At 31.3% G+C, this 24,258-nt stretch overlaps 1 protein-coding gene and 1 long non-coding RNA gene across 2 annotated transcripts in view; one reads left to right on the top strand and one right to left on the bottom strand.

The window, feature by feature from the left end:
• Positions 1–961: 961 nt before the first annotated feature.
• Positions 962–1,606, bottom strand: LOC134723728 (uncharacterized). Its single transcript, XR_010108169.1, has 3 exons — positions 1,510–1,606; positions 1,261–1,412; positions 962–1,157 (listed from the first exon to the last, which is right to left on the bottom strand). It is a non-coding gene; the product is annotated as an uncharacterized LOC134723728 (long non-coding RNA).
• A 4,583-nt stretch (positions 1,607–6,189) lies between these two features.
• LOC134721804 (ankyrin repeat and SAM domain-containing protein 6-like) overlaps positions 6,190–24,258 on the top strand; it is a 30,544-nt gene continuing 12,475 nt past the window's right edge. The window contains exons 1-10 of the mRNA XM_063585035.1: positions 6,190–6,469; positions 11,221–11,800; positions 17,762–17,806; positions 18,444–18,651; positions 19,001–19,098; positions 19,880–20,009; positions 20,807–20,837; positions 21,671–21,817; positions 22,260–22,391; positions 23,205–23,354. Of these exons, the coding sequence (XP_063441105.1) occupies positions 6,347–6,469; positions 11,221–11,800; positions 17,762–17,806; positions 18,444–18,651; positions 19,001–19,098; positions 19,880–20,009; positions 20,807–20,837; positions 21,671–21,817; positions 22,260–22,391; positions 23,205–23,354 (1,644 nt within the window). The 5' untranslated portion in view covers positions 6,190–6,346. The remainder of the gene's footprint in view (positions 6,470–11,220; positions 11,801–17,761; positions 17,807–18,443; positions 18,652–19,000; positions 19,099–19,879; positions 20,010–20,806; positions 20,838–21,670; positions 21,818–22,259; positions 22,392–23,204; positions 23,355–24,258) is intronic.

Raw genomic sequence — 24,258 nt, 5'->3', positions numbered from 1 at the left:
TCACACCTTGTTCCTGAAGACCTTTGATGATAATCTCGTGTATGCTGTTGATTTCGTTGGCTAATAATTAGTTAGCATCCGTTCACCTTGTAAGCAGACGACTGGTTGTTTTATATTATACGTAAATTGTGTAGCTTGTGCTGTTCAGAGCTACCGTTTCATCATATGCTGAACTATTGTTGTTTGCAATAGTTATCAGTTATTTTAATTATATATACTTGTCCTTTGATCTCAGGAAGGTTTTCAAAGTAGATTAAAGCTGCCAGTCGAAGTAATTGACATGTACATGTTCTGCATCTGTTGTTTAAAATACAATTCCACCAGCTTTATGTTATACTAAGATTTGTTTAGTCGCTTCAAGGTTTTTGTATAATGCCTTTGTGATATTCAGTGTATAGTTTTTCTCATTGGTTTCTTCATTGCCCTCGGTTTTCTATCTAGCACGGAATTTATTTCTTGGTTGACACTTTGTACTAGCAAGAACATATACAGGGATCTCCATGGATGAAAATTGAACCATGGAGGTTCATGATTGCGATCGAAATCAATTTTACATGCCTATACTTCAAAAAGGCTAGTTAAGAAAAAGTGATATGAGCAATAATACACATTTTATTATACATCAATCAAACATCATCAATTATAATCCCATTGTTAAATTTTCTTTGAGACAAAGAAGCCCACAACTCTGCAGTCCTGTTGAAATTAAAGTCTTTTCCCTCTGGTCCCTGAGTGGACACCATTAAGTCGTATTCGGGACTTTCTGAGAAAGTCTGTTCCTTGTCCTAGTCTTCACCCTGTTTAGGACACTGAATCTTCTTTCACAATCTGAAAAGTAATAAGATAAAATGGTAAGTATCTGACATGTTTAACAGAAATGTTTATGATTTCAAAAGTTAGGTGCATTGCTATTAAACTATATTTAAGCCACTGAAGATAAAAAGAAGACACTTGCCTGCTGTAGAAGCTGGAATTAGCATACAAATCTCTGCTAGTCTGGCAAGATTAGGGTACAACTGCCTGTATTTGGTCATTAGAATTTGAAGAATGAGTTGTGTTGTGTTGTCTTTATTTTTATGTATGACCATCTCAAAAGAATGGAACTCGTGGAATACAGTTTCTTCATCCGTCATTGGGCTGAAATGAGCTGCAAGTGTCTGTAAAGATATATATTTCATTAATATATCGACATTTGTATTATTTGGTATTTAGAATGAAAGACATTTTAATTCAGGAAACAAAATAATTGTTTTTATTTACCCGAATCTTTTCCTCTGCATAAAAGTCTAGGTTATATGTGTCTATGTTTTTCATTGCAGAGGGATCAAAACAAGAGAAAGTTGATATGAGTCCTGCATCTGGAAATCTGTTTTTATGTTGTCTGATAAGGCAATGATGAATTTGTCATGAACCTGTAATAGATATTAAATAAATAAAATATTGTTTACACTGTAGAGATGAAATAAATTGTAAAGAAAATCATCGGAAAGGTTCAATGAAAATATTTACCTTACTTTTGAATTCATCTACATCACTGATTCCTCTTCTAGTAATGGAGAAGTCATTTTCCTCTAAAGTGTTGATCATAGTTTAACTTTACTTAAAGTGTCTTCGTGGTATGGATAGCCTGCTGTCCAAGAAGTCAAGTGTAATTTGCACTTGCTCTTGAATGGTCGAATAACCTAAACCCGACTCCTGTAATTGATAAAAAAATCTTACTCCATGTTATTACTTGTATGAGTTGAAATAAAGGTCACAATTATTGTATAAATGAAATATTTGATATTTTATAATTACCTGAAAGCATTTAGACAGCATACTCAATTGAGACAGCAAGTCACACATACTGTATAATACAGAAATAAATTGCACATTCTGTACATTTTTGGCTAGACCAAAGTTCTTTTCCCTACAGCAACAACTTGAAGTTTTCTTTAAACCAATTTATCAGCAGTTGAGACTAAGATTATAATATGGATACGAGAAGGTCATAATCCGGACTACTAAAAGACAGAGTATTGTGGTCCGCATAATTGTATAATGTACTATGTTTAACAAAATAAAGAAATATCATTTATGAAGACATTAAATGAAAGAGGCCCCAATATAGAACCTTGGGGTACCCCCTTTTGAATGTCAGCCTAGCTAGATCTGAACACCGTTTACTTTAATTTGCTGTTTTCTATCAAAAAGATATGATCTTAATAAAGATACCGAATGTGGAGAAACATCATATGCTAGTAATTTATCTAGTAAAATTTCATGAGGTAAGCAGTCGAAAGCCTTTGATAAATCCATAAGAACTGCAGCTATATAAAAGTTTTACGCCAGTCTTCTAGTAATCTGAGCAGCGTAGTCTGACATATGTCCTCTACGGAAAGCACATAGATAAGGATTAAAAATGGAATTAAAGAAGTCGTACACGAGTATAACTGTATTTAAAATATCTTTTCATCAAATTTTGAAAAAATGGGTAACACACTGACTGGTCTGTAATTTGACTGCTTACCTCATGAAATTTTACTAGATAAATTACTAGCATATGATGTTTCTCCACATTCGGTATCTTTATTAAGATCATATCTTTTTGATAGAAAACAGCAAATTAAAGTAAACGGTGTTCAGATCTAGCTAGGCTGACATTCAAAAGGGGGTACCCCAAGGTTCAGTAGTGGGTCGCTCTATTTATGTAAGGGTGTAACCTGGGCGTCTGGAATATAAACCCGTGTCTATCGTGAGTAAGATTTATAAGACTGGTCAGCTGAGGTCACGTGCAACAACAGATTTACCTGCTTTAACTAATATTGCTGGTACCCCATCTGCTTCAGTTGCTATTTTCACATTAACTTTATTGATGATTTTTTCCCACTTTTTCTGGTTTTTAAAAGGAATAGAACCGGTAAGGGCCGATTTTGGCCTCATATTTCAGTTCATCTAACGAAAGATTTTTGACTATTTTTATTTCAGTTGATTCAATTAGTTAATGTGAAAGATTTTTAACTGATTTAGTCATTATATACGCTCCACTTCAAGCTCAAAAATGAAATATCTATCAAATATGTCAAAAAATGTCTTCATTCTCAACCTTTATATATATGTTATGTATTATCATCATCAGTGTATATAAAGTGCGAATCCAGCTAGTTCATTTTTACTGTTATATGCGGGTATGTCTATTGTAGAATAAAGGATCATGGGAAAACTGTATTTGTTTACGTTTAGAAAATATCATGTTAAGTGATTTGAAGGAAAGTTTTAACATATTTTCATTGTGATATGTCTTTATAATATACAAACATAGCATTAAAGTTCAAGTAAGTGTTATAAAATCATCATAATATAGCATATCGATTTTAGAAAGCGATCCATTTGAACTATAGATGCGATGAATTATCACTGTTAGTGCAGTCATTATTAATGTAGAATTTTCAAAGATGCGAGGAATGTTTATTGTAGAATTATGTGATAAATGCACTTGCAACAAATGAAAAAAACTTCGTTGATGACTTTAGGATTTATGATACATGTATTTTCAAATTGAAATAAAAACTCCTCATTCATTCTTCATCAAATATACAGCTTTTCAAACTTGTAACAAAAGCGATTCTCAAAATGAAAAATTTCTAGATCCGCGAATGGATACTACCGCAGAGATAAAACCATACACATTTGGGTTATTGTACACGAAATGCATGCTACAATTCATTTTTGTTGATTTTAGACCCTTTGGAACTCTATGTGGGCTATTTCAGAAACTCGGCAAAAAATCCCTAAACTAGATACACGGTTAGATTCAGCATGTCAAATAATCCCAAATATCTATATTAAAGGACTTTTGTCTATAAATTTGGACCCCACAAAATTGAAAAAGGGACCAAAAATATAAAAAAAAATGCATGCATCCGATAGATTTGTTATTGAAGGCATGACTGTAACAATAGGATGAAATACAAAAATATCTTATTCTGGGGTCTCATTGGGGGGTTCTGATTCTAGATCCCGCTTACTGTTATGGCAGATTCCCGTATTCCGCTTATTGTTTTGGCAGATTTCCGTATCCGCTTAAACTATGCTGTTCTCATTTTTTGTAATTATCCGTGTCCTGCTAGACTTCATTTCTCGTTTTTCACGACACAATCATTTGATTTTCACCTGTCACACTTGCAAAAAATCGGCAATCCGGCGTAACGCTTATACCCAAATGCGACCCACTATCTTACTCTATTCTGACTCATATTAAGCCCATTATAAATATATTAAAAAGTAGCGTGGATTTTTTTATCCCGTTTTTATCCCGTCTCTTTTCGTTTTTGAGCCATATATACATGTAGATGTCGTACATGTATGTGACAATGAGACAACTCTCCATCCGAGTCACAATTTGTAAAAGTAGACCATTATACGTCAAATTACGGTCCTCAACATGGAGTCTTGGCTCACACCGAACAGCAAGTTATAAACGGCTTCAGTGTAAAACCTTTTAAACGGGAAAACAGAGGTTCAATCTATATCAAGATGTACGTAATTAGTGGTGAAGTGTCATGGAAATGGATAAAAAAAAATAAGGATAAAGATCCATATACGCTTTATAAGAAACTAAATGGAATACATTTGAAATAAATGTTATTTCTATTGAATTTATTAGAGTGTTTTAAAACCAAACTTTCCTCCGTAAGTTAAATTTTATCAAATCTTTCTCTTACTTTATCTATTGTTTGAGCAAGTCGGCTAAAATAAGGCTTTACATCTAATTTCCTAATGCATGTAAAGCAAAACTTTGGCTGGCTTGCTTGCTTTGTTTGTTTAATTGTTTATACAAACTTTGTAAATAAGATTGACATTTTTAAACAATATGAATAGGCAAAGTTTAACCTGTATGTTTAATATTTGAATTAAATTGGGTGTTATCATAATGATTATCCAATAAAAGAAAAGCAAGTCAACTAAAGTCTTGCTCTACATGTTTAAAGAAATGAGCTGTAATAGATAAAAAAAATAATTATACAGTGAAAATGCACCGCATATACAATACTAATGATTCGCTCCACAGTGAAAATGAAAGAATAGTATCATTATTCAACAGTAAACATGACTAGCATTACGAAATCATCATAGTGGAATTTAGTTAAATATGAAGAAACTGAATGACAAAACATATTCTACGTTATACAACTTTATTAATTGTATTAAAATGAATATTTTTTACTGCAACAACATCTTACCTGTTAGTTATAAAGCACCTGCACTATCTGTTCGTGAAATGTCCTAAATATTCACCTATTTTGGTATATATTTCATAGCTGGATGGCTTTAGGCATCTCTTTCTTTTTTTTTATTAGTATTATGTATTTCTGAACATATACATTTTAACTCATTTTCTGCATTTTATCAAAAATTAAAAAAAGTTCGTCTGTTTATTTATCATTCTACATTAGACATTTATGGCATATACAGTAAAAATAATATTTTAGGATCCGCACTGATCATGCTCATCAAATACAACTTACATTTCAAATGCGGTCACTTTCGTCTGAGATTATATAACATAATTTCCTATCTTCTCAGCAACAGTAGCACACAATTTATTCGAAAAACTCAGTGGCGGATCCAGGGCGAGTGGGGGTTTCCGGGGGTTGGAACCCCCCCTTTTTTTTTTGGACAATCAATGCATTTGAATGGGAGCATATAGTTGGACCCCCCCCCCCCCCCTTTACTCTGGGTTGGGAACCCCTCTTTTTAAAATGTCTGGATCCGCCAATGAAACTGATACATCTTTTGAATTATTTATAATTTTTATTTGTATGACTATATATATTCATATGTTTTCTATTAGTTGCTAAAAAAAATATATGGTCACTTTGTTAACAAAAAAAGTGAAGCCCGTTTGTTGGAATTTGTAGTTTTTGCATGAATTAAAACTAATTTGCTAGATAAATATATTGATCCACATAGCCTGATTCAGGAGAAAAAAATATCCAACAAATCATAACTACTGATTTTGTAAAAACAGGCCTATGATAATATGATGTACATATTTATTTTTATCTTTCAGATAAAAATTAAACAAACTAATTAATATTCTCATGTTCAGAATATCAAAATGCAAAATAAGAAAAAGTAAGCTCGTGATAGTTCTACAATCTAAAAGTGATTCAAGCATAGCAAAGAAATCTTGTGACGTAATGAGCGGAACCAAGATGGTGGACTTGGTGATCGTATTTTCTTTCAGTGAGAAAAAACAATCATTATTTCGAAAAGGATGATTATATATACAAAATGGAGTTAAATAATATATATAACAAGTTAAGGAACTAACATAAATAAACCAAGATGACGTGATATAGTTATGGATCGCGTCCGTCAGTTGCTCCATGCCTGCGAACACGGTGATGGCCATTCAGTTCAGGCTTTGCTCGACGAAGGAGTGGGGGTTGATAGCACTGACGACGATGAAACAACGCCCCTACAGGTATACAGTTATATACAGTGAAAATAATTAGCCCAGACGAAAGACATGTCAACTGTCATGTATGATTCAAATGGGATTAATCTCGCCACCATCTCATTTACTTTTAAAAAAATGTACATGTACGCTCTTCCTCTTTTTGAGTGAAGTTTTTCTATAAAAATTATACCTTCCATCTTGTAAGCTCAAGGGTGATCCAGGAACTATAAATCGCCCTAATGAATATGAGTTGTCCGTTTACAAGACACCTACTCCCTAGTCATGTTACTGTCATCAATATGATCAGTTACAACAATTAATCCCAGAACCTCCCAAGTCTGTTTGGTAAACGGACAGAAAGTCACAGGACAAAAAGTCACAGGACATAAAGTTACAAATTTGATAGGACGAAAAGTCACAGGACAAAAAGTCACAATTATTTTTTTGACAATTGTTTGAATATATAAGAGAAAGATCTTGAAATATTTTCTTTTTATTACATCTATTTATTTTTCAGTGTAGGACATTGTTCATAAGCTTTGTTAAATGAAAAGTTATCAAATTTTAATCATGCAAAGGGGACATTTCTTGGCACCATGAAGCCATTTAAGTACAAAGTCACTTTGACATTTTGTTTTCAGAACAATTATTTGTTCATCATTGATATTTATTGAATAAATTTTAATTACAAAGTTGCTTTATATATAAGAGTTCAAGAAGAAAACAAAAACTTTGTTTTTAAAACTATTTTTTCTTGTTTAAAGAAAAATACTCTAAAAACTGAATTGTGACTTTTTGTCCTGTGACTTTTTGTCCGTGACTTTTTGTCTGTGACTTTTTGTCCTGTGACTTTCTGTCCTACATTCGTCTGTTTGCCCCAAATATGTTCCAGCCCAATCACTTTCGCAACCTTCATGTCCAAACTCAAAGTCTGCTCGCACCATACAGTGGCGGAACTAGAAATTTTCATAAGTGGGGGCCTGCTCCTGTCACGCTTCAGTTATTCCCTATATAATCCACCAAATATTTTTCTCTAAAAGGGGGGCCCGGAACCCCCTCCCCTTGCTTGATCGTCCTCTGCCATATACTTTCACACCTATATACATGATATATGTCTATATTGTTGGTTTTGTGTTTGAAAACTTTGTAATAGAGTTTTGGTAAGTGTATTGCCATGATTGCTTTAAATGTTAAATTTTCCATTGTTTCAGTATAAAGTAGGAATCTGACAATGGTTTATTTACATCTTTATGTTGAATAAATCTTAATCATATTCATGTCATACATTGTCATAATATTGCTAAAAAAATAATTTCATTGTTTCAAAATAAAGTGAGATCCAGGGCTTTCCAAAGTAGCCAGTTTAGCCGTTTTCGGTGGCTTCAAGTGCCAGCTACATGTACTTCACTGACAAAAATATAAATTCAATTTTTTTTTTATCTTTTTCAAATGTTTACAGGCAGCTGAGAGATGTATTATCATGATTGCTGCAAAGTCACAGTCATGATAAACAAGGATGAAAAGTCAGTGTTTACCTTGGGCTAAATATAATTCACATTAATTCAGGTTACTGATTGGTTGTCTATTTAAAGTCAGAATGCATTGTTTCTTTTCAAAGATAACCAGAGAGATGTTCCGGTGGTCATTGAAGGATAACAATAGAGTTGTTCTGATGGTCATTAACTCGTTGGTTTTGTCTTTTAGAACATGATTCATACAATCAGATAGAATGACAATTTTATGTTATGGAATAATATCAGTCAAATAAAAGAAAGTGTAGTATATCATTTTGTTCAGAATCTGGAAAACAATATCTTTTGCAGTTCACTTAATGATTTTTCAAAGCCCACATGGTGTTCAGAGAATCAAGGTCAAAAATGAAAGTAGAATATTGTCGACTCGACCACAAATAAATTAACACAATTACTTACATGTATTCCAGCTACATTGTATGTTAATGTAGTTTCATCATTTAAAAAGGAGTAGGTCCAGTATAAAGACCCCTTTTTGGCCCCAAAATATGGCAGTTTTACAAAATTGTAAAAATGTATACTTTTAGTTATTTATTGGACAGTAGAATGCTTCTGCTACATAAATATGGGCTGTTTTTGACAATACCATGTACATATATTGAGTACTAGCACCATTAAGTCATGCTAAATTACTGAAATCTTCACAATTCTAGCATTTTGGGGTAAATTTTAGACGGTTTCCGTGTAAAACGAAAGTGGCCACATTCATGTTCATCTTAAATTTTTAAAAGTAAGTTGTATTTGATGATAATACATATACACATGATATATAAAGGTTGAGGATGAACACAGATGCGGCCACTTTCATTTTTGACAAAAAACATCTTAAAAGTGACATTTTTTCAGCATATTCAGTCAGGGATATAACTCTATAGGGTTATTACAGGAAAAATAACATACATTTGTTGTTGTGGACTAAAAAATCAAAGAACTTTGATAACATACGTATGTTACATGTTTCAAAGGGACAATATACATCAAAAGTTTAATTAAAATGTAAACAAGTTCTATTGATACTACTATTGTCTTTATGTTTACTTAACTATTGAAAGATCTGACAGTTTATAGTATTCCAATTTTGAATAGTACACCTATATGTTATTACAGAAAAAATATGCCTGTAATAACTAAAGGGTGTTATCACAGCTCCTCTATATCACTTTAAAGAATTTGCTCAGACATTAATCATGTTTAATTACAATTTATTTTTACTTTTGTAAGAAATAATGACCAGAGCATGTAATGAGGTTCTGCGCAAGTTTCTCAGTAATTCCCAAGTGTCTTATATAATAAGTTACATTCCTTTAATAACTAAGCCTTGTTATCACAGCTAAGTTAATTCCTAAATAGCCTTGTCTCATTGATTAACCATGGTTAATCAAGAATGTATTAATTCAATTTAAAAATTAATTATCAAGGCTATGCATTTAGTTTCTGCGCAAAGTCTCAAGAGTTCCCTAGAGTCCACTATAGATTTAATAATTTTACAAATAACAAACATATGTTATTACAGATTTGGAAAATTTAAGAAGAAGTATCTGTAATAACACACGCACGTTATTTTCTGTAATAACCCTATAGAGTTATATCTCTGACTGATATTTGGTAGATTTTTCATATTTGAGCTTGAATCGGAACGTTTTTAATGACTAAATTAGTTTCACATTAATTAATTGAAACAAATCAAATAGACATTTAAGTGTTTAAAAAGTGGCCAACATCTTTCATCACATGAACCTGAAATTTGATGCCAAAATCAGTCCTTACCGGACCAACTCCTTTGTCATCATATTTTACAAATTTATCTCTTCCTATCTATTGACAGTTTCTATTAGAAAGATAAAACTTTATTCAAAACGTTACTATAAACATGATAAACATGATAAAAATAAATCATGATTCAAAAGTGTGTTTTTTTAATCATATATATTTTTCATGAACCGTGCATGTGTGAATGTATCTTTATAAATTCAATAGACACTTAAATGTAAAATACCAAATCAGTTAGTATCAAATTAACCATAGACAAATTTATATGTTTAATTGTTAATGAGCATGATGAACAACTGAATTTAAAAAAAGGATGATCATGGTAATGTCTTGGGCCTAAATTAATATATTGTTTGTTTCCCCAAGCCAAGCAAGGTGTGGGTAGGTAGGTAGGGAAATATTTTTTTTTTTTCCAAAAAGCCTGATTAGTATCATAGTCATGATAGTATCAGACAATGCTGCAAGCCCGAAAATCTGAAATGAATAAAATACTTTTCGACTTAGTTTTGACAATAAAATTTTATGAGTAGCACCGTTTTTGCAGGGTCCGTCGGGATTGGGGAAACAAACAATATTTTATTTTAGGCCTTGCATTTACATTAAACACAAACCAATCCAAAGAAGAATCCTGATTCATTCTGTATTTATTATCCTCTTGTCACTTCCTGTTATCATTTCATTTAAAAATTAAAAGTACATGTACACATTATCTTCTCTTGAAAAATTTAAAATAGACATTTTTTTTAATCATTTCAAGCTGATAAAAATGAATTCCAGATTTTAAAACGTTGTACAGGGATAATATTGATTATCATGATTATGCAGTGAAATGTTCGTTACTATTTTATTTATGGGGCAAAAGAGACCTAACTCTCAAAACTCCTAGCTGAAACCCCTGCAGTTTACAGAAGACAATGTTTGACATGCCCATTTTTGAAATATCAATCATCATAATCATTTTTTCAAAAGTGCCCTTTTCAAGACTCACCCAGGATCCCTCCCCTTTTGAAAACCTAGCTGGAACACCTCATGCAAATAATTTGAAACCTATACAAAATGCTTAAGCTTATTACAACAAACCACAGATCCTTTTTGGTCAATTTTGGTGGTGTCACTTTAACCGTTTTAGAGTTATACACATGATACATATATATGAACCTTTATAAACGGGAAAATGGCTTATTTTTTTTTATTTGGTTCTCTGACTTAAGTTTGCATCAACCAATGCAAATGTTATGAACTTTAAATTTATACACAAATTATTATACTTATTACTACAAATCCCAAATGAAGTACAAATTGGGGTAGTGTCAACTTTACCGTTCACCAGTTATGTCCCTTAAGCTTTATACATGTAAATTTATATGATATGCAACATGCAAGCAGAGGCATCATCTATGTCCATTTTTGACGCATTCCCCATATATTTTTTTTTTTTAATTAAAATACATTTAATGATTATTGACTTTGTAGATTGCTGCAGCTAATGGCCATGACCACATTGTAAGACTACTGTTAATGAAAGGGGCAGCATTAGATCAACCAAATAATTTTGGATGGACGCCACTGATGCATGCTTGTCGCAATGGCCACAATGAAGTAGTAGTAACACTGCTTCAAAGGCAGGCAGATATCAGTGTAAAAACTAGGTATGGCATTTCAGCAGTTACACTTGCAGCCAGAGGTGGTCACATACAGGTGGTCAGAAAGCTAGTGGAGGCTGGCATTGATTTAAATAACTCAGGGAATGGATGCATGTGTGAATTCACACCTCTTTTAGTTGCTGTTGAACATGGACATGATGCAGTATTGCGTTTCCTTTTGGACCGTGGATGTGATGTGAATAACAAAACAGCATCAACAGGGCTAACACCACTAATGCTAGCTGCTGTTAATGGACACCTTAAAACTGCTCAGATTCTCATAGAAAGTGGTGCTGATGCTAACCTCACATCTATAAATAATAGAACTGCTTTAGATATGGCAACAGCTATGGGGAAAAGTGAGGTTGCCAGTTACCTTGACAGGAAAACAACAAATAAAACTTTTAAAGGTAAGGGTATAATGATTGTCTATAAATGTATACATGTACATGTATGCACATACAAAAGCTTGAACCATACACTGCTAAAGACAGATAATGTTAAGTCTCTCCAAGTACACCTTGTACTTCTAATAAGTTTTATTTATGTCCATGCTTATTGCTATATAATTTGTTTTCATGGATTTGATAAAAAAGATAGTTTTAATATTTTGTCTATTGAATTCTATACACATGCATGACAGTATTCTACTTTTAATACCACTGTTCTAGCTAGATATTGTGAGCATATGATTGGGCACATTCCTAATTTAGATATATGTAGTACATGCATATGTTTGTTACAGAGTTACACAACATGCACAAGGTGGTGACATTTGTATTGAAATTATTATCATGATTATTTAATATTTTATTAGATTTATGTGATATATCTATAACATGTACAATGTATGACATGTACAAGGTATAATTTTTTGTTTGTAAGATAAGTTTCATCACATATATATTGTTCCAGTGAAGTGAATGGTGCATTCACCATGTTCATACTGGATGTTAACGATTAACTGTCAATATACAACCGATTTCTCAATTTCACGCTTTTAAGTTTTAGAAATCTCTAGACTGCATAAGTTCTTATTTAGATTTGAAACATTAAACTCAGTTTAGCGTATAAGAATTTGATTTGTAGTATTGAATTACTTTTTACATAATGGGTACATTTAAATAGACTTGAACAATAAGATCGGGACAACAGTAAATCTATAGAAACCATGGGATAGTATCTTGTGATATTTGCAGCTTCAGTGTTTACCTGTGTTTTCTTTTTAATATACCTAAGGTAACCAGTATAAAGAATTAATAACTGTATTGATTAACAAGATACTACCAGGTAATTTTGGATAGTCGGTCAATACTGGCAATGACTGGGTCGGTTTTTTGGTTAAGTTCATGAAGTTCGTGATGATTAGAAAAAGGACATACATACACTTAAGTGTAATTTTATACACAATATAAAAAAAGAAGATGTGGTATGATTGCCAATGAGACAACTGTCAATAACAAGAGACCAAAACAAGTTTATAAGATCTGGAAACAATAATTAGAACATATAGCCAGGAATACATGTACAATGTATGTACATGAAAAATACATAAACTATTTTACTTTATATAGATATAACTTTCCCATACATTTATGTATGCATTTGTTGCATATTACATACAACTGAAACTTCAACAATTTGTCCATTTGTGATTTTATTGATTATTCATATATATATCAGTTGAACCAAGTTTGTTTTGTTACTTGGTCAATAGCATTTTAATGAATTTAGTATAAGTCTAGTATTCTCTTGTATGAAAAGGGGAAAAGGGGGGGGGGGACTGCTGTGTTCTCCCTGGTATTTTCAAATAATTAATTCCTTGGAATTTAAAAAACTGTAATCAGTAAAAGCGAAGAAAAGGAAATAACCAAATGTACATGTACAATGTATGCTAAAAGAATTAGTGTCCACTTATTTGTTAAATATGTCTATCGAAAACCTCTTCAAATCAACTCTGCAAATTTAGTCTCGACCCTTTAATTGGCTTGATCAACACAAACATTGTAAATGAAGAACAAAGAATAGATATTAATTTATGGTGTTTCTGACGTATGTGATAACTGTCCTCTATTTATATTTAAAAGTACATCTAGCCCTGGTGTTTACAGGACACCGATATCCACACCCGATGTACATGATTAATAGTAGCCACATGCATACATGTTTAAATGTCTGTTGTACAATTAGATCGGTATTGTCAATATTTGTTTTAATTTGTAAAAGTACTTTTACCAGGAAACTACAAACATGATTTTGTAATTGTTTAGACAGGATTAAAAGTATAATTTACTGAATTCTCCTGAAAATTACCCTTTAAAATTAAAGTTCATTGGACCAGCATGCGCAGTTGAAGAAAAGAGTCAGTTTATTAATGTATAAAAAACTGTAGGTAATAATACCTGACCATAAAGTCTTGTCTACTCTAGTCTCTAATTCTCTAATAGTGAACTTTTCACTTTCTTTTGATCTTTGAAGCAACCATTACAAATTGAACCAAACTTGGCAAGAATATTACCTTGACTCGTGAGATTCTTAAGAATAGATATATTACAAATTCATTTTTGTTTCAGTTTTCAGTTTAAACATGAAAACTTTAGCTGTTTTTGAGTCTTATTCAATCATTTGGTTTATTCTCTTCAAATTTTTGGACTTAAATGCAATTCATTGTCATTTCGGGGCCTTTTATAGCTGACTATGTCATGTATGTGGTATGAGCTTTGCTCATTGTTGAAGGTTGTACAATGACCTGTAGTTGTTATATTTCTGTGTCATTTGGTCTCTTGGGGAGAGTTGTCTCATTAGCAATCATACATTGAACCAAATCTTCTTTTTTTATATTTAAACAATGAGACATAGAAAAATAGTAGATTGTCTTTGATAATTAGGAAGCAATAATTCCAGTATAGGGTTTTTAAATGAATAAAATAAAATATATCTTATAGACAATAAAGTTTTTAGATGACGACTACATTGTATGTACACACCTGGTAAATTTTTCATAAAAATGTGACATAATTGTTTATATTCAATGCACTGCAATAATAGTGCAAACATTTTATATTGTTCAGTTCCTTATTTGTGGAGTTGTGATTCTATATATCTACTCAACGTAAATAATCAGTTAAGCATGGTTCACAGCCAATCAATGCAGTTCATATCAACGATCAAGATCTGGTAATTTAACGTAGTCTGTTAGCCAAAATATGTGCGTTGACATTTCATAGGCATAAGTTTAAGGTGTAAATATGTCAGATTTTATGTATATCTTACAAAAATCTGAACCTTTTTGTTGGCATTGTTGAACTGAAATGAAATTGAACCTGTCATAAATCAATTATGATTATGCATTGATGAAATGTGATCTTCTGGAAAGTTTTTGGAAAGAGTGAAAAATTAGACTGCCATGCATTTGGTGATTGTATGCTTTAAAAAAAATAATAAATTGAAAAAAAACATCTAAGAAACACATGTTCTGAACTCTACGTACTAGACTATGAACTCTTAACCCATTATATAAATATAAATCATGTCATTATACATGTATTAATTTGACAATACAATACATGTAGTACTATTATCCAAAAAATATAAAAGAATTAAAATATTTATTTAAAATTTTCCTTACTACACAATTCAAAATTATGAATTGAAAACAAACAGACCACTTCAAAAAACAAAAAAATCATGTACACACATATATATATGTCAGTTATCATGGTTATGTATGTGTCAAATATATTTGTTTACTGTAAATTCGGAAATTATTGCTTGCATTTATTATTGCGATTTTGTCATTTTTGACTTAAATGCGGTTTTTAATTTTTACGATTTTGAGAAAAATCCTGTTTAATTCATACAAAATATTTCAAATTGCGAGTTTAAATTATAGCCTTTACAACTGTGTTGCATTTTTCCCAAAAATTAAGGCCTTGCATTAATTTCTGAATTTACAGTATGTAAATATATTGTAGTCTGAATTCGTCACATTAGAATACTTTTTATTGTCAATCAAATTACCTTATACCATTTCATTGAACTCATTCAAAATTTGAATTTAATTATGTTAGAAAATGTCAGGTTTATTATGATGGTATAACTAGTTCTACTTTTTTGCTCTTATTGAGTAGTTTAATTATGATTGGTCGATATCCCAAACCCTCTTTAGGTCAACCCTATTCCCCCAAAAATATAACATTCTTTCCTTTATACCAATTCAATATTTAATAAAAAATTCCTGAATCTAGTTAAGTGAAAGTCCAGAATTCTTGCAAAAATAAAGGCCAAATCTCAATGCTTAAAAAAAATCCTTTTACAAGATATATTTAGAATTTCTTAATTTTAATTGGAAATGAATTAAATGATATATACATTGTATAAACATGATAAATGTAGGGTGATTCCCAATGGGTACTTACTTATATGATCTTATATGTTCATGTACATGTATTTTTATATCCAATTGCTTTATATGATTTATTATTGTATCAATTGTTCAATTTGATGTTAAAAATATATTTATGTGGTATCCATGGTAACAATTTAGTTGTTGTTAGACCATTCACAAATAGTCCAAAGTTTGGAAAATTTTATATCTTTTGAGATAGACTGAAAAAGTTAATTTAGACTTGAAAAAAAAACCAACGTCAAAACCAAGAGACTTGGATTACGTGTTAATAAGATTTAAATGGGTAAACATTTTGACCTCACTGTTGACACAAATCACATTTTGTAATGGATTTAAACAGACAATGCTACATATTGATAAAGATCAAAATTCAATACACTTTATTATCTATATATATTATATACTGTGTACAGTACACTCAGTTTTTTGATGACGGCTTTATTTAAACTAAATTAGTTTTGATTTCAGTCTGAACACAATTTAATCATTCTTGGTAGGGAACATATACATCCATTGTTCGCTGTTTCGGTTTAGTGTAAAAATTTGAACACCATTATTTTCTAATTAATATTTTATAAGTCAAACAGTTCAAATGAGACTAGTTTATAAATACACCCAGGTTAAATTTACTGTGAAGAAATATTAGGATAATAAAAAATTATCAACTCACAATCTCTGAATCATAGGAAATTATTTTGAAAGAAGTTTGAAGTTGTCACATTTATTTCTAAAATAAATAACTGAAAATATAAATGGTGCATTGGTGTAATATAAAAATTAAATCAGAAAGTTGTTTTTGGAGTTGTCTGTTACATGTACATACATTGTAACATGACTTAAGGGCATGCATATAGAAGATGAAGGCTTTTATCAGGGTTTCAAAGCTTTTGTAGTTTGCTAATATGAGGGAAAAAGAAATTGAATAGTTGTATTATTACTATCATGACTATGTACACTGTATTGTAGTAATATTGTATTCCTATGATATAACAAAAAGAACTTTTCTGTACCAGTATTTGCCTTGTTTATTATTACATGGCTCTTTAGATATGTTACAGATGACCATGATGACCATTATGATAGAATTATTTGTTTTAAAGACAATTTAAACTAGGTGTTTGAAAGCAAGTAGATGTTTGCTATGATTTGTTGACAGAAGAAAAATCAGTTGTCACTCCCTATCATTTTTGTGGTCAGAAGGTATTGACAGTTTGTTAAGTTAATTCAAACACTGAACAGTTCATTCCACTCAATATACCCTGACTAGATCTAAACAAACAATGGTGTTATGATCAGGATGATTGTACGTTGAACATGGGTGTTATTTTGAAGGAAAAAACATTATTTCTTTTCTGCTGTTATCAATAAATATACAAATTTCTACAGAATTATATTCACTTCCTACCTGTCCAATCGAAATAGTCATTTAAAGACCAAGAAGATAAAATACCAGTAGTATAACTTGGCTAACATCCATGTATTCCAGCATCCCGATTTGTGACAACTTGGAATTATATTTATTTATGAACTCTTTCCTGGCCAGGTTCTGTTGAAAACTCTCCTTCACAACAATTGGTTATGTACATGATGTATGTCTGATTACTTTGATTAAAAAGAAGATATACTAATTTTTGTAGGGAAAAGGAATTTCCTTTCACACAAATGTTTCATGTACTTCTGATTTCAATGTTTTTCTGCATTTAAGACATATACATAACAAATAACACTAAATAAAATATGTATTTCTTTAAAAATTTGTAGGGAAGAACTGTATCGAAGAAATCTACCAAAGAAGTTATTCAACAAATGATACTGAATTCATAGTATACGATTAGTCACTATAGTTATTATAAGAAGGTTGAGCTAACCATTTCTATGTGTTGATGTCATCTTGGGCACTTTTGATTTTCAACAGATAACAATACATCATGATCAATTCATGGATATATGTTTTGTATTTCAGAATCTGATGAGAAGAAACCAGACATAATAGATGCAACCAAAAAAGGTACAAATACTTAAAGCCTGTAACATACATGTATAAGATTATAAATTAGAGATATGGGGTATGATGCCAATGCGACAGCTATCCACCAGTCCTTCAACAATAATCAAAGCCTTAACATACATGTATAAGATTATAAATTAAGGATTATGTGATATTGGAATGATAGTACATAGATTTAGGTGTAACCATGTTTGTATTTATAGATGTACTCTATATATTATTCTTATTATTTTACTTATCCAGTGTTATCACTGTTATGATTAAAAGATCATTCCATTCAGGGAAGTCCATCTTCAGAATTAGAATGATTTGATCGGAACTATTTGTGTTTCTGACACAGTATTATATGAACACAAGAGAATCAGCTGGAAGTTGGAACTCATTATTTCAAAAAGAAAAAAAGTATTATCAACAGCCTTACATAACATGCATGATTAACATTGATTAAAAGAAAAGTTTATATTGTTCAAAGCATTTTCATATTAATTATTCTTTGAATGAAACATTTAAATATTTTTGCTGTTACTATTGAAATCCTGCATTTCAGTTGGTGAATATAAGTTTATCTATTAATCTACACTGGCCATCATTTTATCATTACTAATTGTAATTAATTTGAAAGAAAATTATTTTTCAGGTGATTTAAGAAAAGTGAGATCTATTCTTGATCTCGATCCTAGTCAGTTAGATGCTTGTTCTCCTCACGACGGTGCTACATCAGTCATGTTTGCTGCCATGACAGGACAGTTAGAGATAGCTCAGTTACTGGTGGAACGTGGATGTGATATAAACAAACAAGATACAATTAGTGGTTGGACAGCGTTAATGCAGGCCACTTATCATGGGTTAGTACTGGCCAGAAACATGGGTTAATTCAACTTTTAATAAACTCCATGTTGAGGGGTTCAAACAAAGATTTTTTAAAGCAGAGAAAACCATGCTTCTTATAATCAACATGACTTTATCATGTGACAATACCAATACTTAAAATCCTGATTAAAGCAAGTCTTATAAAGAAATAGATGCTTTAATTCAGTCACGGACGGTGGTCTAGTATCCATAATGTGCTGAAATGGTTTATATTTGACAACAAATGATCTTTCAATCTAAATATGAGTTTCAGGTAACTTCAAAATCATTTTAAAATTTCAGCTAAAGAAAGAAAATATAATTATACTGTGTTTCCATTTATAGGAAGAAATCCATAGCAATGTTTTTACTGGACAAGGGAGCTGATGTGCGGATACAGGCTAACAATGGTTGTACAGCTTTTGATATGGCATCCTTAATAGGTATGCACAACATCAGTGTAGACCAAGCCTTACATATAAAGGCTGATGCAAAAGACATTGAGACATTTGTTTCACTTAATACACAAAATATAGTGCATTGATCATAACATTCTATACATCCTATCTATGGACATTTACAGAAATTTATTAATGTAAATATATGCTCATATATTCAAGTCACAAAACAATGTTACATATGTGAAGAAAATTACATAACTTTTGCAAAGTGCAGGAATCTTATACCTGTTCTAAAAATATTAATGCTGTTATTGTTTAAAAGTCATCTTTAAAAATTGGAGTTATCTCCCATTTTCCAGATTTCTAGTTGAATGAACCAATACGAATTCTTTATTGACAATGCGATATTAATTTAATTTCTCCCTGATAAATTAACCCATTCTTGACCCTCAGTGCTAATAAGCACTTTGATTAATTCAATTCTTAGTCTTTTGCAATTCAATTTGTATATAAATGCAGTTGAAATTAGATAAAATGTTCTTAAACATCCAGCAGCATATTACATAACATTGTCAAGCATCAATATATAATGTTACCAGCAGAAACAAGTTAGTGTCTATGAAATCAAATGCAAAAGTACTGTAAATTCTTTACAAAACACTCATAAAAAGTTGCATTTAAAAAAAAAAACATTATTTGTACGCAAATTTCCTGAGTTTGTCCATTCCTCAAAGATTGCTATATTTAATATACACAAACATTTCTGATTTTAATTGATTTGTGTAAAGGCAGGAATAACAATCTATTTATGTTTAATTAATAGATGATGTAGACACAGAACTAGTCAGAAAGTTAGCCAGTAAAACTATAGCTGTTCCTGGAAGTCCAGAGAAAGGAGGCAAGAAAGTCACTGCAAAACAAAATGGTGTCGCCTCGTCACTCACTGATATCAGGTAAGGTAATGTAAACATAGAATTAGGTGTATGAGCTTAGATAATAGTAAAAAATGTGTGACTCTTTTCTCATGTCTCTTAGGACATGTAAGGGATTGAAATTAGTTCTTATATTCAATGTACTGTAGATTCATTATAATTCGTTGGATACCAATTTTCGTGGCTTTCGTGGGTACTGGTGAACCACGAAATTAAATGTTCAACGAATAACAAATTTTCTATAGGCTTGTGTGTAGACTTCGGCAAAACCACGAAATTAAGTATCCACGAACTTGCAACTTTTCCATAATCCACGAAAATTGGTACCAATGAAAATAAATGAATCCACAGTATCTTGTTTTTATTCTGCAATTTCACCAGATTGCTACCAAGGTACATGAGTTGTCACTAATTACCAATAAAATGGTTTCAACTGATAATCATCATAATAGTAGACACACACACACACACACAAATATTCAAAAAACAATTATGCATAGAACAATTGAAAATTTTTAGTCTTTGCACCATCCTCAAATTAACTTTTAATAAAAAATTTTGGGATGATAAATATCACTTACATCAAAGTATAGCTTGTTTTACACTCATTCCGAAAAATATAGGTTATATTATTTTCTCATGAAATAAGCAACATAACATAGGTTATATTATTTTTTCATGAAATAAGCAACATAATTAGCCAATGGGAAGTTAGTGGTTTAGCAAGGTTGCCTAGCCGTAAACAAGCAATTGATAATGTAAATTTTGAAAAGAAATAAAGTGCTTGATTAACATCTCTTTATATATTTAATTCACAGCATGGAAGAACCACCAAAGAGTGGACTTAAGGTAAGTTTGAATAGATTCTATTTGGTTGCAAAAAAAATGTGTGCCTTTGACTATATTATTTTTATGCCCCCACTGTTAAGTAAAGGGACATACATGTAAGTGTTACCCTTGCCTGTTCATAAGTCCAGTCTAGTTTCTATTCTCTAATTTAAGTTTGCAACAACCAGATGGTATCAGTTGTAACATATGTATACACCATGCTTATAACCAAAAAATTATCAAAGGTACCAGGATTATAATTTTGTACGCCAGACGTGCATTTCGTCTTCATAAGACTCATCAGTGATGCTCTTATCAAAATAATCATGAAGCCAAACAAGTACAAGACAAAGAACATTGAGGACTAAAATTCCAAAACACAGATCAAGCTTGAATTTGACATCACTTTCACCCATCTGGAGTTACCCAATTACTGTTTGTGACTGAATAATGAGAGCATTCTTAGCCAAGAGCAATTTCTATTGACAACATACAAAACAATTGGCATTAAGTTTCATAAAAAAAAAATGATATTAGATTAAGTTATTACATTGACTTTTGCATGTGTACAAGCAAGGGCATCTGTGTATGATGAACACACTCATCTCAATTATCTTCAAAAGCAACATTTGTTTGGTTAAATGTTATATTATCATGATTATTACACACATTAAAAAAAAATTGCCTGCTTCTTTGATTAAAGCTTTTAAGTCTCAGCCTTATAACTGACCTAGTTATATTATTTCCATGAATAACTTACAATAATGTCTGAACTAATAGTATAATTGTGTATGTGACCTTTGATTAGTTGATGACTATTGATGTATACAAGCTTTTAAATGTTCTTTGTGCAGGGCTGGTTAAACAGACTTTCCAACAGATTTCGGAACATTAAGATTGGTAGAACGTTAAATTTGTCTAATCGTGTTGTGTCTATGTCATCAGAGAAATCAACATCCGTCCAGGATCTCACATTAAAAAGTACAAATAGTCCTAAAGTGGTATGTGTTATATTTTTACAGACTTTTTGTGAAGTTCATGTAAGCTTTCTTTTGTAACACACAACAGCTGAGTAAAAATTCAAAAAGATTAAAACTTGACAATTGGAGACAAAAAGTGGATTATAGAAATCAATATTGGTCAGATTGGAAAAATTATTCAGATTGTTCTTGAACATAAAATAATCATATCAACAAAATATCATCTTGTAGGGCAAGCAAATTGCTTGATTTATTTTTGTTTTAAAGTGTTTTATTTATTGCAAGAACTAAATTAGATATAAGATTTCTGGGAAATTTGAAAATATTGATAATTTTAATTGCAAGCTGTCTCTAAAATAACATGAAGAATAAGTATCATGAGTACAATCCATATGCCATGTTGTCAGGCTTAGCCATACTATATTTCTATTAAGAAATTTGAATAATATTAATTACTTTGCAGCCTGTGAAAAAGATGAACAACTTCATGGAACATAGTCAGTCCTCCCCATCCATTCCATCAGTAAATAACTATGGAAACACATACACAGGGATGGCACTGGAAAATAAACAAAGTGCTACTGTGTATACTCTGGTAAATAAATCTAATATAGTTTAAATAAATTTGGTAGGGGGATATTACTGTGTGTAAAATCTGTTCTATAAAAATTGTTCAGCATGTTTTTAATCTTTTGAGTACGAAGATTTAGACTATCAGTACAGATTGTATTCCAAATTTCAAAAGAAGTTTTAATACACTGGAAAAGGGATGATATTGTTTATAGATGCAAGACACAAAATCTCTACATCCCCTCATCAAAAAATACCAAAAGCAAAAGATTGTTTATAACAAAAGCAAAAGACTGTCCCTCTTTTTAAAGTCATAGAGAGGCCTTTAACTTGGAGCAAAAATTCTCACTACACGTTCAAGATTGTTCTTAGCGCTTTTTATGGTGAATTATGTGCTAAATGTTGGGCTTGCTACATCTGTTCTTTGAAGATCACGGCTGAAGGATAATATCACAAAGATGCATACTTTTCATAAAAAAAAAGCAGTTTATCCAATTTAAACTTACCATGTACCCAAGAATCTGTCCTTATTTAATTGATAGTGGGTTTAATGGGTCCTGTTACCGAAATCCCCCGCTTAAAAAGATGAAATCCTGAGGTTCCTGAATTTAAAAAAAACAAATCCTGAAATCTGAAAAAAAAAGAAACCCCATATCATGAAAGGGCAGTCAGGAAATCCTTAGCTTAAGAACACCCAATCCCGACTTCCAAAAAGGGTACCGCCCCCTCCCCCTCCCCCTCATTGATACATGAATATCATAATTACCTTCAATAAATTTGTTATTTCATACTTTGTCTGAATTAGTTATTGTTAAATGTTTTATTTATTTCTATTTAGGATATAAATCCTCCTAGCTCTAACATGTCCAATGACACCTTGAAACCAGTCATACCTCCATTTCTACCGCCACCAAGCTTTGCTCTAGATACAGTGGGTTCCACCAGGAAACCAGTCAGTGCTAGAGGGCCTGGTTCATCTAGTTCAGTGGTAAGTAACAAAATCAGATGTGAATTGAGTTTCAAATATAAAACATGGCCTCATGATATGGTTTAGGTTTATTGGTAGCCATACAGTAATATTTAAAGCTCAAAAATCCATTTGTCAACATTATCCCTTAGCCAAAAATGGTCAATCCAAAATGTAAAGATTTTTTTTTACATAATAGGTAAACTTTATGTACAAAACAATGTAATTAATATATGTGATGCAAAAAGGTTTTTATACTAAGTAGAATATTAAAATTTACTATTATTTATTATTTTATGACCAGAGATGCAAACAGTTTTTTTCCTGTCAGACAATGGGGCCTACAGTGTACCAAGTTTTGCCAGACCCATCAAATTTCTGCCAGACCCATATTTTCACTAAAAAATCAAATAAAATTATGCTATTGAACAAACGTTAATTTTGATTTTGTTGATATTATTATTATTTTAAAATAACCTGTGATTCATAACAATTGTAGTTTATTGAATAATACATTACATAATATTGATCTGATTAAAAGTTATTCTTCACAAGAGTACTTGGAAACAAGATAGTCATTGGTAGTTTCATTCTGTTCAAATTCAAAATCTGACTCATAGTCAGAATCATTATCACTCCCAGATTCATTCGTCTTTACAGCTTTATCAACTCGAATAGGTGACTGGTTTGGTCTTTTACCGGGTTTCGACCCACTTACAAATTTTATCGGCCATGACATATTTCCTGAACTTATCAACTATGCTTAATAGACCTCCTTCCTAGAGAGCGAATTTCTAAAACAAAAAATATGACGGAAATACGGAGAATTGTTCGGGGCGAGATGGACAAGGTACGAAAGACTATTACTGAGCGGAAATACTGGTTCCCGGAGTTAGAAAATGCGGGGGAACAGGACATTTACTTT

Source organism: Mytilus trossulus, chromosome 6 (assembly GCF_036588685.1).
Source record: "Mytilus trossulus isolate FHL-02 chromosome 6, PNRI_Mtr1.1.1.hap1, whole genome shotgun sequence".
NCBI lineage: Eukaryota > Metazoa > Mollusca > Bivalvia > Mytilida > Mytilidae > Mytilus > Mytilus trossulus.
The sequence above is the reverse complement of the archived record's forward strand: the minus strand, read 5'-3'. Positions and strand labels throughout refer to the sequence as shown.